This window comes from Argiope bruennichi, chromosome 9 (genome assembly GCF_947563725.1).
Source record: "Argiope bruennichi chromosome 9, qqArgBrue1.1, whole genome shotgun sequence".
Lineage (NCBI taxonomy): Eukaryota > Metazoa > Arthropoda > Arachnida > Araneae > Araneidae > Argiope > Argiope bruennichi.
In genome coordinates this window covers 57,469,608-57,490,317 of record NC_079159.1, presented here as the reverse complement: position 1 = coordinate 57,490,317, position 20,710 = coordinate 57,469,608, and the positions used below count along the sequence as shown (strand labels likewise).

General features: G+C 29.6%; 1 protein-coding gene across 1 annotated transcript in view; it reads right to left on the bottom strand.

Annotated features, from left to right (window-relative positions):
• Window positions 1-17,995, bottom strand: part of LOC129984956 (uncharacterized) — a 44,596-nt gene extending 26,601 nt beyond the window's left edge. The window contains exon 1 of the mRNA XM_056094896.1: window positions 17,860-17,995. Within this exon, the coding sequence (XP_055950871.1) occupies window positions 17,860-17,995 (136 nt within the window). The remainder of the gene's footprint in view (window positions 1-17,859) is intronic.
• Window positions 17,996-20,710: the final 2,715 nt, after the last annotated feature.

Here is a 20,710-nt window from a genome sequence, read left to right as displayed (position 1 = left end):
CACTTACAATATTGAAGGACTGCAGCAACTAATTCTTACGGTGCGTAATACATACAGAAGCTTGAGAGGAGGAAATCCTTTGGAAGTTTTTAATGTTTCATGAATCAATCACGATGCTTTCAGTCTAAAGAGCACATGCAATTTGTAATGTTAAATCTCATCTCTTAAGATGTTAATGTTAAATTTCGGATTTCTTAAGATGCTGTAGGAAATAAATCCCTAGAGCATCTTAAAACGTACCAAAGTTTCAGAGCAGTAGAATTTTTTATGTTATGAAAATGTTCACTGCGTTTCTATCCGCTAGAATGTTCTACAAAGTAACAGAGATTTTTTTTTAAGTCTTCATATAATTGCATATAGCACTTTTTGGCAGGAGACTTACATCATAGTACAAGAGTTTAGTTATATCAAAATCCCATTTCGAAGTAAATCTATGGTCAATTTAAGATGGACCTTATAATTATGAACCATGGTCAGATGACAAGGGTATTTAACTGAGTTAACCCCACATGGCGCTTCTTAGGCAAAATTGTGTTTGAAGGTTGGAACCCTCAATTCCCAAAATTCCAAACATTAGTCCCAGACACAATGGTCTCCTATAGTCTGCGAAATTGGAAACTTCAAAATCAAAAGAATTTAATCTTAGTTGTGCGATAGATAAACGCATTTTTTGAAGTTGTATTGTAACTGGATTTAAGTTATATGCGTTCTAACGCTGAATTAATTAACATTCACTCATGTCTGCTCTCAAGTTACGCACTCTCTATCAAAGTGCTGACTCACTTTCTTACTTCTTTTATTCGTGTTGTTAAAAAAGAATTTTAACTGAATAGAATTTTAATCCTTCAGTCTCCTTCCAACAGTTGATTTCTAGTTAAATTAATATAAACATCATAACTTGGAGATTCTAAAGCTAAAAAAAAATTGAAATGGAAAGAAAACAAAAACTATTAGGAGCACGAATCATGAATGAGCAAACAAAATTCATTTGTCTACATAGGGTTGTTTTTTGTTGGTGTTCTATCAAATTTCACCAGAAAAATATTAATAAAGCTTTAATGTACAGAATGCTGTTAGAAAACTAGAATATTGCTTTCCTGTTACGTTCGTCTCATCGCTGAAAAGATAGATTTACAGATATTCGTAACGGAAGCCGAATGGATGCCATGGCTTGACACCTACTCTTGATGGCAAACTTGGCGATTTGGTTCAAATTGCAAGACAAAAGGGGAGAAAAAAATCTCTCACTATTAGGGACCAAGATCTAGAGATCCTTCTAGAAAATTCTATACCCTTTGGGAGAATACAAAAGGCGAAGTCTTCACACGGGGGATGATTCTATTCTCCCTTTAGAGTATTAATCGAGGAACGAACTCTATATCTGCACTCCAAGCGCTACTGCTACTGCTGTTTTCCATCTGTTTGTGTTGTGAATTTTTCTTTTGTTTCTTTTGTAATCCGCATTCATTATTTTAATTTAAATATTTAATATAAATTAATTTTAAATCTAATTAATTAATTTAAATATTTAATTTAAATTAATTTAAATATTTAAATTAATTTTAAATTTAATTAATTAATTTAAATTAATTTTAAATTTAATTAATTAATTTAAATTAATTTTAGATTTAATTAATTAATTTAAATATTTAATTTAAATTAATTTTTAATTTAAATCCGTATTCATTATTTTATCGAATAAATTGTAGTTTAACAATTTTTCTACCTTTATTTAAATTCAAACAAAATTCTTCAATTTTTTAAAAAAATATTTTAGTATTTAGGGTTAAGAGAAAATTCTTTAATCAGTGCTTATTTATAATTTTTCTTGACGATGAATGTGACATCAAGATATTGAATTACTTCTGTAATTTTAAATTTTGCTATTTTTGCATTATTTTTAAGGAAATGTTTGTTATGTATTTTTAGGCAAATGTTATCAGTAATCTTTTATTGATTATAATAAGTCAAATATTTTAAATTTTTCAAATTTATTAGTATATTATATTATTTTTTAATCAAAATGAAGTTTCAAATTAATAATTTGTATTCTTTGCTTTAAACCATGTTCTATTTAACTAGTTTCCTGCGATTTTTTGAAATGGCAAATAGTTTTGGCATCAAAAAATGTATTAATTTATTATTATTAGTTTAATAAATGTAACTTAATTCCATTTTTTAACTGTGAAATAATCTGAGCGAATTTCAGAATAATTCGAATCGATTTCAATCTTCTATTTACTTTAAAATAGCTTATGTCATTTTTTCTAAACACGTTTCTTTAGTACATGATTTCCGAGTCTCTAATAATTAAAAAAGGGGAAAATAATGTGATTTAAAATAAATAATGGTCTTTAAGGGTGAAATATAAAAGGAGTACTTAAAAAAAGGAAAATATACATTAATTATAATGGTATAAAGATTTCAATTTTTGGTATCTTGTTTGTGGCATGCTTACTTTATCATATTACAATATTTAGAATGAAATTATTTATTATTTTGAGCTCTAAAATTGATGGATAATATAGTATTTATTTGATACTTTTCAACAAAGAAATTTTGCTAGAAAAAAGCAAATTACTTTTTCCTTTATTCAATGAATTTTAAGTTATTTCTGTGAAACATAGTATACATATTTATATATGTCTATCAACTACTCAGAAATTCATTCATTGATTTCGTAGTAATTATTAAAAAGATTTGTTAAACAAATAAACCAGATGATTAAAATAATATATCAATTATAAAAGCAATTGTTGTTATCATAAACATACATATTATGAATGAAATTAGTACAAATTGCATTATTTTAAATCATCATAATTGACATGTCGAATTTGTATGTTTATATGTGTGATATTTCCATAGAATATTCCAATAACTTTAGCACGAAAGGTAATCTGTTCGCCCTTAGATTATTTATTATAACTTTCAAAAAGTTCAGAAAGGTTTTTAATAATTTCCAGATGAAAATAAATAGCGCAATTTCCATGACGTGTAGCATGCTACAGAATAGTCAGAAGGGATCGCCTCCTGTGCAAATACATACAGCACATACACATAGCTCGTGATATCAGACATTCAAAACTTCCCATCGAGGGGAGGAGAGAGGAAAATCGAGCTGTATTCTCTAAAAATAAGGATTTCTTTCTGTATAGTCATACAATCACTAAAGAAAACTTGAAAGTATTTAAACGTTTGTATGCTTCGATGGCCAGATCTTAGGATGACTCGATGAGGGCGTCAATACGCCAACTCACAAATCCTTTCTTGTGTCAATTATCTGCAAAGTAATTGCAGTCCAGTCTTTCCCAGGCCAGATTCCGTCTGATTCATTTCCATATAACCTTTCGCTTGGACAAAAGACCAGTAAGAAACAATGAAGGTACTGTAGAACACGACATGAGGAAACTTGTGATTCGCATTTGATCTGCATTCGTATGAATATCGGCAGGAATACATAATTTCTCAAGATATTATAACAGATATTGAGAAGGTTCTATTTGTAAATATTTTCCCACAATAAAATGAGTTCTAAATCGTTTTGAGCGTATTAATATATTACTTTCTTTCTGTGTGACGTTCTGTGCGTTTCCGATTCAAAGATAAACATGAAAGCTTATGAAACATGCTTATCTGTTTAAAAATCTAGTAGTTGAATAATGTTTGTAATACTTTCTGCATTTATATATATAAAGTCAAATGAAAGTAAAAATCGCTTTTTTACTTTCTCTTATATGAAGCAGAGATGAGGTATTATAAAAGTCAGATGCCGAGATTTTGATGTTTCCGGCCTCCGAGAGTACGAAAAACTATTTTTGCCATTATGTCTATTTGTAAATCCGTCTGTGAACACGAAAACTCTTAAACACGCTTTCGAAGACTGAAATTTGGTACGCGGAATTACAAGTAAATCTGTGGATTTATTTCAAATGTTAAATGAAACATTTATAGGAAGTCTTTCCGGTTGTTTGAGTGTAAGTGTTCTCGATAGCTAGAAACACAAAGAATTAGGTAGATAAAATTTGGTACATAGGTTTGGCAACAAAAATGTGACTCTCTTAAAATTTTGAACCAAATCCATCAAAGGTTGATCGTCTGTTGGTCTGTACTTTCGCATGTATGTAAGTAACTATAGTAATTCATAAACCCAATGACATAAATTAATGAAATTCGGTAGGTACACCAATTGCAGTTTTATGCCAAATTTTGATGTCAACTGACTTGCATAAATTTTTCAAAAATACATATTTTTCGAGACATGTTCAGTAATAATATTAGATTCAGTAATAATATTAGAGTGGGCGAGAAAGTTTCGAGATAACTACTCCTACTGGTTACTAATAGCAAGTTACCTTACCAAAATAAAAGATACAGATTAAAATTTAAATGCAAAAAAAAATGTTGCAATTTTCAATACAGTAATGGAAAGAATTTTAGCAAATTACATTTAAGTGCCAATTTTTTGAAGTTACTCATATATTCGAAGATCACTATGAAGTTGATATCATAAAAATATAATTTTCATAATTTATGAAGCTACAAAATTCAGATTGTTAGAATAATATAGATTTGGTTTTGCACAAGACCCCCAATTTTATACAAAGGAAAGCGGATAAGACTTTCAATAGAGAGAAGGCGAGAAAGTTTCGAGGTAAATACTCCTACTGGTTATTAATATCAAGTTACCTTACCAAAATAAAAGATTCAGATTAAAATTTAAATGTTAAAAATGTTGCAATTTTTAATACAGTAATGAAAAGAATAGTAGCAAATTACATTGAAGTACCAATTTTTTGAAGTTACTCAGATATTCGAAGGACCACTGCATCACTAAGAAGTTGATATCATAAAAATATAATTTTCATAATTTATGAAGATACAAAATTCATTGTTATGTGGGGAAAAAGACAAAATTTCATAGATAAAATTAGAACGATATCCTTAAAAAACTGGTCCGAGAGTGCACATTCCCATATTCCAAAGTATGTTTGTACCAAATATGGATACTCTAGGTCTTACGGTCTGTCCTGAAAAATGCCAACAAGTCATTCGTTTCATTATTAATATCAGAGGTAGTGATATAACAAAACAATAATTAAGATGTTAAAATATTTGCTTTTGAGATGATCTTTAATTAGAACTTATTTGTACAAAAAATTCTAAAAATTCATCTCTGACAAATCTATGAGCTTAATAATACATCACATTATTCATAAACAACAGCAGTTACGACAGTTACAACAGTTTAATTAGAAAAAAAACAATTCCAACTGTGAATTAACTATAATCCTTTTCCGTTGCTGAGTTGTTCTAAGTAACGCTGAATTAATTCATAACCACATTTTTAATGTTTAATTTTTCTGTTTTTTCGCTGGTTTGTGGTAGGATTCAACGGTTAATAAGAATCTATTACTGTAATTACTCCGTCGGCAGATATGAAACATTTCTAGGACCTCTCGTGAAGGTTTAAATAACTGCAAGATAAATTCAAATGTTGTTTGAGATCCAACTAATTCTAACTGTAATTAGGGGATTATATTCAATACACGCCGTTGTGAACTTCTGCGAAGTGTTATTTGAAAAATATATATTGCAGCTGGTACATTCCAGTAAGCGAGTTATTAATATTCATTTATACTGTATCTGGTAAACCAGTTAATTAGATATTTCCCAGTACATGGAGTTGTAACATTTAATTCCCAAACTAGATTTTTCATTTCAGGCTTAAAGATATCTGATGAATTTTATCATTCAGAATATTTGTATATGACAATTCCTAAACTTGCATTTGCATTATTTAAAAAACGTTTCTTCTGAAGTAAGTTGTACATATCTTTGCATTCCAACATTCCTTTATGCCAATGGATTTCCGACATTAATTAATTAACTAAAATTAAATTTTAATTCAATATAAATTATTTTCGTTCCTAAATAAATAATACGATAATGTTATGATATACGATTAATTTTCAGATGTATTTTACAGAAAAATGTTTCTAATAGAACCGCATTTATTAAAAATTGAATGTGTGTATAAAATTGAAGAATAAAGGTCTTTCTTACATTATCAATATAAGATATCAGTAGAGTCCTTAGGGAAAATGTCATCTATGGGTTAAATAAACTTTTTTTTTCACAAAATGTTAAAGAAGAAGGGGGTCGGGTAATAGCATCCAGGTTTCTAGGAAGAAAGATAGAGGACTTCTATAGTCCTTTCCTCCAAAGTATCATGCCTAATTTCAGGGCCGCGTCAGAGGGTTTATTGTGGAATAGTGATACAACAACCCTCGATTTGGTAAACAGATCACCACTGCAAGGGAAATCCGCAGGATATAAGAATCTAGTAGCGTGAAATCTGTATAGAATTTGAGGTCTTCCATGAGTATGAATTAGACATTTGGAGGCAAATTATAATGGCTCAGCTGACTTCCTCATTCTCTAGCCTTGATTAAAGATTGCGAAGTAAGAAAAGTTCCTCTATAGTTTTTTAAGCTATGTGCTACCCACTTTAAATAAGGTATTAATATAAATAAGTATTATTTTATTGTTAGGATCAAAATCCCTTCTGTTGGAATACCTTGAATGTGTAGAAGTGGATGACAATTTATATATTCTTACTCATTAGGACGTTTGATGTCATTATTATTATAATTACTCGTTAACTGAATGTGACAATAATAATAATGAGTGAAGATAGTGATATAATAAATATTCTCATAACTGCATTATTACAATCTAATAATCTTTGTATCAGATATAAGATATAAGAATCATTTAAATCGAAACAACGTTTCAGTATAAAGCATGTTTTTAATAACCTTTTTGGATTTTTTTTTTTACAATTTAAATTATTAATCAAACAATTATGAAACAAATTTTTAAGGCACCCATTTCTAAACACTGTTGCTTCTTCTTGTATTGTAATTATATGGAAAGATGGAAAATTAGAGAAATGCATAGCACAATGAATCGGACGGTGTAGGGCTTCTAAAAATTGAAGTGAATGAAAAATTGAAGAGAAAAGTTTGCTAAGGGAGCCTTGCAAAATAGGCACGTGCGGGGCGGTAATAATTCTCGGTGTGCCATGTAAGATTATAGTGATAAAACTGCAATGTATTTTATGTTTTTCTACTATAGTAGCCAGTAGGGAAATAACTTTAAGCATGTTTTTCACAGATATAAAAAATAAATAAATAAAATATGTGAAGACCACGATGTTTATATTTTGAGCAACATCAAAATATCAAAAACTGATAAAAAATAAAACAACTTACCCAAATCATACATCACACATTATATTTTATGTTAAATGAATAAAATTTTAAAACAGCCTATTGTAGCTTTCTAAGAAATAGTTCTCACTTGACAGTAGCATGCAATGCGTTAAGATCAAACTATAAAAACCTTTAATTGATATTTTTAGCAATTATTTAAGCCTATTAAACAATTGGTCATTGAACACGGCACATAAAAAATATTTATAATGTTAAACTTTATATTTATGAACAGAAACTTATTGTCTTGCGCACACAAAAGCATATAAAAATGCTAAAAATCGATAATTGATGTTTTATAAAAGATTGATGATTCACTTATGTAACTTCCATTTCATTCTTTTATATAAGATACGAATTTCTTTAGCATATCGATTTTTCCTCGAGGAATTGATTGCATTGCTACTAATTTACAACTCCATTGTTATAATAAAAAGACAATCTATTTTAGTTAATTTGATCAGCATAATTATTTTTTATCGATCAAATTAAACAAAAGGCTTCTCTTTGAAAGTGTTTGCTAATTCTATTCAAGAAAATAAGAGAAAGTTGTTTGAGACAATGCAAAAAAAAATCAATTATCCCGAATTCTTTAAATTGTTCTTGCATCTGAAAATGTATCGAAGTACAAAGACTTAATACACATTCCAGCTTAGAAACAATGATTCTTTTGTTCACTAACATTAAAAAAATAACATTATTCGTGGGCGAATTATGAAAATATTTCCTTCAAACAAATTTTTTTCGGGTGAATAAATATTTTGAAAATAACTCGACAAAATTATGGGGAAAACATTTAAACAAAGAAAAAAGATTATGAGGCGAGCACTTTTTTGACGATGATTTGTTGTTTCTCCTCTGTAAATTGTTCTTTTTCGCGAGTAAATTTTTAAGAAATAAAAAAAAGTTTCCTGTTTATGTCTACAACCCATGTGTAAACCAAATCGAGCGAAAAGATAAAGATGCATATATTTTGAACAAGAAAATGATTATGGGTTACTTGTCTTCAGCGAAAATTAAGCACAAAGAAAAATAAATTTAATGCAAACCATTAATCTAAAGTAAAGAGAAAATTACTATAATAAATGAAATATTCTTACACTTTTTAATTTTTTTTTTACTTTAGATTAATGGCATAAGCAAAACATAACACTTTGTCCATGTTATATACCCAAAGAAAAATATACTTCTGAGTTGTTGCTTTTTTACAATATTTTAATGCAAAGCCTGATTATGTATTTAGGGTGTTTAAAAAAATTTATTCTCTAACACGATTGTTTTTTAATGAATATTCACGGAGAACAAATAAGTTGAGATAAAATGAAGCATTGTTTTGTCTATAATTTTGCATTTAATTCAAGGGAAGAATAAAAATTAGGAATTTAAAGATTATGTACAATGCAAAATTATTTTTTTTATAATTGAATATTTAAGAGGATATTTTGATACATTCTTTATAGTGAAAGTGTCTTCTACAATGATTCTCAAACTATTACTTCAGAAAAAATTTTTTTGTAGATCTTCATCGATTTTATAATCCCCAAAAACACTAAAGCAATTTCAATTCAAGAATTTACAGATATACATACACTGAGTGGCCAAATCATTATGGTCACATCTTATATCCAATATTGGACCTCTGTTTGCGCTTCATTCTGCTTGGAGTTTTGAAATGGATTCTATGGGATGTTGGCAAATATGAGGAATTTGAGACCATATCCGATGAACTGCATCTTCCATTTTGCAATTTCCCTTACGGTACTATATTCAACTGCCTGATGCCTCATTCGATCTCATCCAACATATGATCAATTGGATGGGAGTATGTTGATTGTGCAGACCAACTAAAGCAGGTATATCATGGTCTTTGAACCATTTGCAGATATTGTCAGCTTTATGAAAGGGAGCACATGTCTTGCTGGAAATGATCATCCTCGGCAGGGTATACCATATTATAACAGGATGTATTTGATTTGGGCTAAAACTTATATATCCTTCGGCATTCAGACATTGTTCCCCAGTAATCAAAAAAGCTTTACAATGCCAAGAAAACATTCCCCAAACTTTACCATGGGTCCCACCACTTATGTCAATGCAATTGGAGCAGTCTTTTAGTGTTTTTTTTTCTCCACAATCTCACACTACCATCTGTATAGTGTAGTTGAAAATCCGATTCATTGGACTAAATGACCTTTTCCCAGTCATCTACTGTCCAATTCTCTTGCTCCTTTGCAAATTGGAGATATCTGTTATTGTTCAAGGCAATTAGTAGATTTTTTGAGCAGATTGGTGGCTTCTATCGCATATATAGAGCAATATATAGTAATCAATTCGTTCAGAGGTCTTAGCAATTGCTCTTTGGTTCAGATTCTCCGCAATTTGATGCATTTCAGTTTCCTTTGGACTGGGCAATTCTAGCAAGTCTCCCTTCCGATCAAGCATTCATTAGCTTGTGACGATCACAAACCTGACGTTGAGACCGGGTTTTCTGCTTAATAGTCCACTGTCTGTAAACATTAGCAGTTGCTACTCTCGAACACTTCACAAGTGCAGCCGTTTTGAAGATACTAGTTCCGGCGTTTCGAGTGCCTGCAATTATCCTGAGTACAAACTCAGGAAAATTATAATTTTTACTCATTTCTTTGGAATTAACACAGTACAATTCATGTTTCACATGCCATGCATTCCCTTTTCATAGATGTCTCTCCATCTAGCGGCAACAACATGAAGCTATGGCCGATATGCATTTAAGTGCCAGGTGGTCATAATAATTTGGCCATTCAGTGTATGTACAAATACGTATAATGCTTTGTTTATGTTATAGTATCAGCAAGGTAATTAGAGTAATTTGAATTGGATTTCAACTTGCTTTGAATATGTTGTAAGGAGAGTAAAAATCTTGGATAAACTTCTAGATGGGCAATCTAACTCAAAGATAAAGGGTAATTTTCATTTCCCCATGACTTCTTTAAGATTAAAGATTAAAAAAATTAATCAAAATAGACGAATAGCGTCTCAGCAAAATTATTTTCTTTTATATTAAATGTTTTCCGATAACTGCAATTGCGTAGAATTTAGGAACTGAAAAGTGATTTGTAACCTTTAATTTCAATTATTTCTAACATATTTATAATTATATTTATTTTCCTTCCATGATTATAAGTTGTATACATGCACGAGAACTAAAATTAAATAGATTGAAGAAAAACTAATTAAATAAAAGTAAATCAGCAAAAATATTTTCAGCATCATGCGAAAATGAATAACTTCAATGAATTCCAAACCCTGCGAATACTTTAGTCATTTTGAACGTATTTCCTAACTATATTGAAAACATGAATGTGATCGTGTTTATTTCTTCTTTATTTCGCCTTTTAAAATAAACCAAATTATTTTATATTTATTTATTTAACTATTTATAATTGTATTTTCTTCGTGATCACAAAATATATAAAAGGGAAAATCTCTTTAACCATTGGGATTAAAAATTCGAAAGCTGGTATTCGCATCTTCGTTAGTAGACTTGATAGTATCGAAGAATTATTGTATACTGGTCTGACATGCGTCAAATTTTTTCGAGTATGTAACAATAGGTAATTGGTAAAAACTTAGCGAGGAAATGTCGCCTTAAGGATATTTAATCACATTTTATTTCACCTAACGTTGAACTTTTTAAAAAAGAAAAATACCAATCTTTTTTAAAACAAAGTTATCGTATTAACGCCTGATGTGAAGAAAGTATAAATATAATTACCTACTTGTTATGTTTGCATATATTGAAATAACCCTTAAGTCTTTTTTTTCTTGTTTATCTTTTGTTCTTTTGAGCCGATTCATCAATTAAAAGACAAAAAGATGGGTTTTTCAATTGGAAAAGTGTGAAGAATAACAAAGTATAAATATGTAGTTTAATAAAAATCAAAATAACCTTTAATAAATGTAGTTTATATATCTTTAAAGAAGACAAACTTTCAAGTTGAATGACATATTTTTCTTGAAATTACATCTTTTAGATTACAAACAATAAAGAGTGTCCGTGATTTTTTTTTTTCGAATTGTACGCATTACATTATAAATCCGATCATAAAATAAATACTGCCATCTCTTTTTATGCTATCATTAAAACCATATGCATATAAAAGAAAAAAATACGTCATCCAAAACCAAATATTATATAAATCAACTATGAAATATTTCTTAGTCAAGAATTGAATTTAACTTGACGCTTAAATTATGAAATTTTATCACCTTATTTAAACGAAAGTTTAAACGTTTGATAAATTAAATCAGTTATTTGCATCCTTTTCTGCAGAATATCAGCTTGTTTCTTATAATTAGTTCCCTATTTGCAGTTCCATTAAGTAGATTGGCGAAAGGTTAAATTAAATGCAGGTGTATAAACATTGAACGCAGGAGGGAAGGGAACATTGAACAATGAACGCAGGCGGAAGCATTCGTATATCGGCCTGTTTATATTTGATAAATTGCATTCAACATTACGTCATGAATGTAATTTCTCTGTCATGTACTTTACGGATCAATAAATATAGATGTTTAGGTAAATAGATTTATCGTTACTCTCATTAAGCTTAAGATTCCTCTGATAATTTTTATTCATGAAATACAAATAAATTATGGGATCGTAGATTTCATATGCATTTACATTATTCATGAAGGATTGTTGCAAGCTGAAATTTGCAATTTTTATTTTTTTTTATACTTATGCTGATTAATTATATTATCACTTATGTAATTGTAGATTATTTCATATTTTTACGTTGAGCAATGTTTACTTTCTTGTGTACGTAATATATAGTGAGAAATTATTTTAAATGCCCAAAAATTCGAACTCGAGTTTTTGAATGCATTTATTTCTAGTATTCAGGCTTTCCTGAATACTAGAAATAAATATATATTATTATGTCTGTCTGTCTATGTGTAGGATAATTCCAAAACACTTTATAATAGTCGGGTGAAAATTGGTATATAGTTTTAATACAAATTTTTATTTCTGTCAAATTTTGAATTAAATGCATTCAAAGGTCTGTTCTATTACATTGTAACAACAAAATCTTAAAAGACAGATAGATAAAATTTGGTATTTAAATGGAGGTAGTATAATTTTATTGCCGTGAATTCATTTGGTTTCATCTTATGTCCATCTCCCTTTCGTACTTAAATGTTGAAGGTTTCCTATTATTCTTGTGATTTGCTGCCTGACGATCAGCAAATCACAAGGATAGTCTTTTAACTGAGTAAGAATGATTTTTTTAACATAGACAGCTTATGCCGAGTTAACAAGAAGCCAGATTAATAGGTACGTTAAAATTAGAATGAAAAAAAATCCATACAATTATTCCATAAAATATATTCATAATGACAGTTGTTTATAACGAAATTTTTTAATTTATGAAATTTTACGTTTTACAGACTTTTAATGTTACTATATATTTACAACTAAAATGTATTACAAATAATATATATTTTATTTCTTAAGCATTATTAATTCATGGGATTCTTTTCTACAACTATCGTTAGTTAAACCGAGACACTGTTAACAGCATAATGGAAAGTCTAGACGATTACATATTCTAATATTTATAAGAATACGAGATCCCTTCATATAAAGAAGAGGTAATAATATTACCGTTCACTTTAATAAAGCACAAAAAGCTAAATAATAAATTTCCGTTTTATATTAAATTCGTAATAATAAATAAATTCGCAATCACAATTGCAAATAACAATTCATTACAAAAAAATACTAACTATCTGTTTGTGTAGTTGCTTATGGATCAAAGAAATCTGAGTATTGTGATTCTTAAAAGAATTCCTTGGAACTTTAATTCTCATAATTAGTAGTTTATTGTTTAGCTAGTAGTTAGAAAGAAAGTAGTTTAGTATAGTATTTCGGTCTCATTAAAGCATTCCGTACTTTGAAACAGTGGAACATTGGAAAGCAAATATAAAGGATGATTAAATTGCAGAATTGATTCTGAAGTTTTTCAAACCATTGTATTAAAAGAAGTTATTAAAATTTCTCTTTTAAAACTTGTCACACATATAAGATATGACAATAATAATATCCCCCTTTTATCATGAAATATGATTATAGTACAATTTTATATCGCATGAAAATTAATATACAGATTACCAGCTTTAATATGAAAGTAAATGATATTAACTGCACAATAACAAAAGACTTCAACTTCCCATTTTTAAAAGAAAAAATGAATATTGAAAAATCGTTTTCTATTTTCCTTTATTATTATAATCGGTGGGAAGTTTATTTTATTTTCAAATAAAAAAATCGTTTTTAGTTTTTCTTGTTACGATAATCGGTGAGATTAATATCACAGCTAATTTTACTTTATAATAAGCTAGAAGAGAGAACATTTTGAAAGGTATTAAACTAAAACCTTTCCCACCTTAGCGAGAAAATTTAAACACATTTTTTTTTATTTGAGTTGTTTCTATCTTCCTTTCCTATGTTCTTCTATTTCAGCCCGATTCACCGATCAGGAGCGAAGAAGGAATTAGAAAGGCTTAAAACACGTCGGCTCGAATGCAGGAAGTAATTATTTGGAGCTGACATTTGAGTCGGGACAAAAACTTGACCTTTTTTTTTTTTTTTCTGTTTACGTCTCTCGGTTTAAAGGATGAAAACTTAATTATGTCGCCTTTCCGTGATACTTTAATTCCTTGAAAAACAGTACGTAAGAGGATGGAATGCATCTAATGCATTACAAATTTAAACGGCTTTTTTATCCCTTTTTATATAAAATTGTTTCGTTTATTTTGTCGCTATAAGAGCAAAGAAAGTATAAAGATCGCTCATGAATTTGATACTTTTATAGCGTACAGAAGACAGCGTTATTTTGTATAATATCCTATTGTTTTGGAAATTTCAAGTAAACTTAACAAAGATAATGAAAAATTAAAGAAAAAGAATGAAAAATGGAAGTAAACGGAGACCACCTAAACGCATGTACAATACGTGCAAATAGACATAATTTAACATTTTCGGCTATTTTAATTTTAAAACAATTTGCTATATTTCGCATTAACATCAAGAAATGGAAGTTTGAAATTTTTATTTTTTGATCCAGATTTGGAACTCAATTCTTATGTTTCCGAAGTGTAAGTGTTCTATCTAAACACAGAAAAAATAATTTTTGTGTTTAAACGAATTATTATGAGGAAGTGTCTGAGTTACCTGGAATTTTCTGTTCATATTAATTGAAAAATATGTTCCTTACCGGACAGTGCACTCACTTAAATAAAAATGTCATTTGAACTGTAGAATAGGGTATTTAATGTTAGGTACTAAAAGCTGATCAATAGTTTAGTGAAGCAGAAAGTATGCTGTATTCCCAACAATTATTTCAAATATATTTCCTCTCTCCTTTCTGACAGCATTTATATGCTGACAGTTGTATGTATGTTATGGCTATTCTCAGATGGCTTCCTTAATCATTTATCATTTGCAACCTGTAGCCATGGTAAAATCAGTAGTAATCTATATATCTATATACTTATAAAAAAGCTCAATGTGTGTATGTGTGTGTGTTGGGGCTCTACAGATCAGACCGTTTGATCTACATCTACCAAATTTGGTACATGTATACCTTGGAGGTCGGGAATGTGCACCCGGGGTCACCTTTTTTGAATTTTTAATTAGAATTTTAATTATTAATTAAAATCTAACTTTCCCGCCAAAAAATCTTCATTTCCCCACCGCCAATTGAGTAAGACTTCACTTTTTTTTCCCCCACGCTAATGAGGCTAGGCTTAACATTTTTCTATCGATTATTTCAAACGATTCTGTTTATTTTCTTAATGTTTGATGCATTGAAAATTAAACATTGTTAATTATTCAATCTTTCAGATTCATCCTGAAGTACTTTTGAATTAAAATAAAACAGAATAAAAGAAATTACAAATTTCTAATCTGCATAGCGTTACCCCAACCGGCATAGAAAAATTCACGCATTTGCGTTACCATAACTGGCGTTGAAAATTCACGCATGCGGATTGTGTTCTGATTTTCAATGGAGGCGGACTTGATTTAAATTATTTTTAGGTTAGTTGTATGCTTTTGTAATTAAATTGTATTTATGTTAGTTATATATTTTTTGTATATGCTTAGAGTTTTAAGTACATCGTTTTTTAAATAGTTTTTGTAACCTGTTTTCAACTTATTATTTTAAACAATTCTGTTTATTTTTTTAGTATTTGATGCATTTAAAATGAAACATTGTTAATGAATCGATCTGTTCATGATGAATCTGAGAAATTTTTGTTGACAAATTCTTGAGATATTACATAAATTAAGAAAGATATTCTTTAGTGACCATAAAGTTTAAACTCTCAGTTTGAATTGAAGTTTTAAAATATTTTCATGAAGAAGCTATTAAAGTAGGAATTGCATAAAATATTTAATTATTAAAATTTTAACGAGCATTAAAATTGGCGAACAGCCTGGTCGCCAAAGACGGCTAGTACAGAATAAACTCAAATTAAAAAATCAAATAAAAACAAGTTGTTTCGATTCCACGACTAATTGGATGAAATCTTTCTTTGAGCAGAGCAAATCGACACTGTTTTTTAGGTGTAACGTGATTATTTGAAGCATAAATAGGTTTGATCCCTTTTATCAAGTACAGGATGATAGTAATACTCGATTATACATGATATGCAACTGATAACCGATTCTTTTTCCATCCTAATGAAAAAAGGTATTCGGTGAATATAGGTTGCGTCAATAACAGGATCGAGTTGCTACTCAGTTTTGCAGTGACAAGAATAGATTGATACTGATATTCAATTTTACATGATACTTTTACCCGGTAATTTTATATTTGATGCAACCGACAACCGATCGATCTGTTTGCCATTTTTCTCAATAAGCATTAATTCACTTCTGTTTTTAGAAATTAGCTTTAAAGTCTGTTACCTCTACTTAAAATTTTGGCTGTTAATTTTAATTTTGTACTTTGTTTTTTAAAACATTATTACAAAAACAGCCGACTTTGGCGAGATGCTTTTCATTTAGATTATTGACTTTTTTGGCTGTTAAACGATTAATATGGAAAATATTTTGAAAATTTTCACTTTGTTATCTAATATGACAGAAAAACTTGAATTTAATAAAAAACAATATGTTACACATTACTGTGGATAGAAAGAATTAATCTAATTTGAAGTAACTATGCAAATGAAAAAAAATCTTATTTTAGAGTTGAGCAGAGGGAACAAACAAAGCAAGAAGACAAAAGAAATGTTTCTTACCTTATTTTAATATTGGCAAAAGCACCCGATTAAATGTTTTGACGAATGAAAATTTGAATTTAAACATACCATTAAAACGCTGTTACTAAAATTGCATTAATTATTAAAAAATATTAGAAATAACGAAAAGATTATACAGAAAATTGATATCATTAAAAAGGAAATTTTTTGAGTTTAAGATAATGCAAAAACTATTTGTGTGAATAGATTTGGAATATATGGGCATCAATTTAATAAATCATTTCCTTAACCTCTTCCAAACATATCTGTCCCGAGATAGATTTCATTCACTATTGGGAATATAAATTCTGCTTTTACACGGGTTAAAGCGGGAAAAGTTATTTTTACATGGGTTTTGAAACTTTAATTATGCAAAAGCCAGGTCTAAAGGGCTTAATTATAGTGATTATCCACCTGGTGATGGTTAAGATTATTTTCAAGCTCGAATAGACATCCTCTTTCAGTCTATTTCTGTTTTTTTACATCATGTTTCTTTTGATTGAGTAGAGTTTTAGCGTCTCGGCGATCCCTCTCCTGAGCATTTCTAATAATACAGCCCTTTTTGGCGACCAGTTTGTTTTCCCAGATTATCGACTTTCTTAATCTGTTAGATGAATAATATGAAATACATTTTAAAAAATTAAAATGTTTCACCTTACTGTTTAATAGGATTGTAAAATATGAATTCAATTGAATTAGGTTTCTTCAAACTGAAATTGTATAAATTATAAAATAAAAAAAAGCGGACAAAAATCCTTCTATAGAGTAAATGATTGGTAAAAACACCCGACTGATTTTTTTTTTTTTTTTGATGGATGTATTTGAATTCCATCCATAGCATTTAGAAACATTGCTTCATATAGTTTATCGACTGAATTAAAAATATCATTAAAATTAAAAGAAAACATTATACAGAAATAGGCTGATATCATTAAAAAAGTAATTTGTTTTAGTCTTAAACTAGTGGAAAGATTATTTTTGAAAGATAATTTTTTGGAAAGTAAGAACATCCATTTCAGTAGGCAAGATATAACTATTACTTATCTGGCGATAGCTAAGCCTATTTTTCCGCTGTATTAAACTTTGTGTTTGAAGCTTATATTTTTTTAATTTCTTTTACATCTTCTTTCCTTTGACTGAATGTATGTTTTAGAAATTCAGCGAACCATCTTCAGAACATTTTGCTACATAATATTTTGTAGTTCCATTAATTAGCTAATAGAAGCGTTGGATGTAATGCAGCTGTAAAAACATTTAATGCAGTCTAAAATTCCTATGATGGTTTGCTTACATTTGACTATTGCCAAACAAATCACAGGGGCTCTATGATGTTCAAGTCCGGTGATGAGGCAGGTGTGTAACTGAGTCTTCATGTTCCCGAAACCATGATTTAACAGTTCGACTACGGTTGAGTGAGGAATTACCATCTTTATAGGTGCAATCTCCAGACGGAAACAATGTCTGCGCAGTAGAATGCAGTTGGTCGGCCAACAGAGTCATTGCTAGTGACCTGTCCATATGGTCACTAGCAAATTAGTCCATATGGTTATGCAATTCTCTTCGAACTGTATGGATGGACACTGGGTTTTGCAGATATTTATTCAGCTTAGTGATCACTTTTTTTCTGCTGCGATATTCCTTCTGATGGTCACAATCCTCCTTAATGTCAGCCTGTGTCTCGCAGTCAGTTTGGTTTTTTTCTTCCACAATTCGTTTTCGCAGATGTTGCTTTGCAGGATCTTTGTATGCTGTCATGACCTTCGACACGGGGCTTATTGATAACCCCAACAGCTGTGTCACTGTGGTTATCGATGCACCAAGTAGACGGGCTCCCACTATCTCCCCTCTTTGGAAATATGACAAGTCTCTCATTTTATCTTCACTCGAAACGAAAATAAGCAGACAATGATGTACAATACACTCGCACACACTCTTGTTATTATAAGTAACAATGTAGTACAAAAGATTTGGTATTTATATATTTAATTTAGTCCTATACTATCACAAATGGAAATCATTATTTTCAGCTAGACTCTTCCATTATTTTGGACAACCCTTGTGTATATATATATATATATATATATATATATATATATATATATATATATATATATATATATATATATATATATATATATATATATATATATATATATATATATATATATATATATATATATATTGTTAAAAAACAACACGCAAGCGTATGGCCTAGCCGCCGAGCCAAGAAGATATACTACATTAATCTGATAATTTATATCAGATTGATACAATATCACCCGATTGCAAACTAATCGTATCATATCTTATCCGATTGCCAAAGTATAAGGTTGAAGAGATTACCAATCAATAGCAATCGCATTCCAAAACCGATTGCAAATGAACCTTATCTGAGCTTATCCGGTTGTCAAGAATAAAGCTGAAGAGATTACCAATCAATAGCATTCATATCCAAAACCTGATACCAAGTACTTAATACCTTTAATCCGCATCAATTTTGTGTAACTGATACAAAGTATTAAGTAGATACAGTATCACCCAACCCTACTCATTAGTTCTGCAAGAAATATAGATCAATTTGATGTTCTACGTATCGGCTCCACTGTTCATGAGACATTCTAAACTAATTTTTTATATTAATTTTTAACCATTTTGCTTTTTTATGTTCGAAAAGAAAATTCTATTGCATATGCAAACTATCTAATTAAATTATCTCAATTATGAATTATTTTTTAAATATGTCATTTTAAGCAACTCTTGTAATTTGTAACTTGATATTAATTTTTTAATTAGCAAAAATGTATTTAAATTTTATTATCTCTTTCCAGAAATTAAATTTGCTATATATATAAATGTAATGATATTTTAATTCTAATTTCAATTTAATTAATTTCCAAGATTTTATCTTAATTTAGCCCATAGTAACTTCATTCTAAAATATTCTCTTATTTCGTGATCCAATTCCACTTTAGGTTTAATTAATCCCTTTGTAAAAATAATGCGCCATCAGTACTACGTATCAAATGAAAGTGATACTTTTGCCCTTGTCTAAGGTCACTCCAGCGGCGCGTGGCCGGAAATCCTATGTTATATAAGGCAAGTCATCATCTGTTCGTCCCTTTTTTTCCCTTTTCTTACTTCTCTGTGTGCCGCGCTGCGTTTTCTTGTATATAATCATGCCTGCCACTCGGAATAGAATAAAACGTAATTAAAAATACCAAGTCTCTTCACTGTTTCGAACCTGCATTCTATTTCAATCAAAATATGTTACATATATATATATCGTTCCGGAATGAATGTAACGCCATTGACGCCCACATCTGCATTTAGTGAAAAATGACGAGAAAGACGGAAGCTATACTAACAGAAATGAAACATTGAACATCTGCTATGTATTTAAAGAGATTCCATTAAATAAATAAATAAAAGAATGTTTAATTAGGAAGAATTAATGCTTCGAAATGTGTATCTAGCATTTCTACCATATCCTTTTTAATGTGTAGGCCAAGTATTAAATATATCAAAAGATTTATTCCTACTAACCATTTTAGTAACAGCAGCAAATGGACGCAACAAGCAAGCATAAATGCAATATAATTCTTAGCCTTTCCCTCAGTAATCGGCTTACCGAAATAATGGAAGTTTCTGTCCCGATAGAGAGCAATATGTTGAATCTTTCATCACGCCGAGTGCTGGCAGGGAAGTTCCATTAATCCGGACAAACATGAAGGCCAACAAACTCTTTCTATTGGACTCGTAGGAAAAAACAGAATGAAAAGAAAATAAGGGGAATAGTGGCAGGACTGTGTAATATTTGCAGATGCCCCTATATGGGCGCGGTTGGGTATCGTGACTTCCGGCACATAATGACGAACACGTGTTCCTTTGGATGTGGACAGAATTCTGAAGGGAAGCAATGCTGCAAAGAAGCGTGTTCATATTATTATTTCCTCCTATTTTTCCTGATAGATGTTTTTTTACCCTTTATTTCTTACTGTCAAGCCATACAGCGAAGGTGGTAAAAAATAATGAAGACAAGTATCGAAGTGCTTTTTCCTGTTATTAGTTACATGTATTGTGTTTTTAATGTGATACGCAATATCGCAAGACGGCGGAAGTAATATTTACTGAGTACGTGTCTG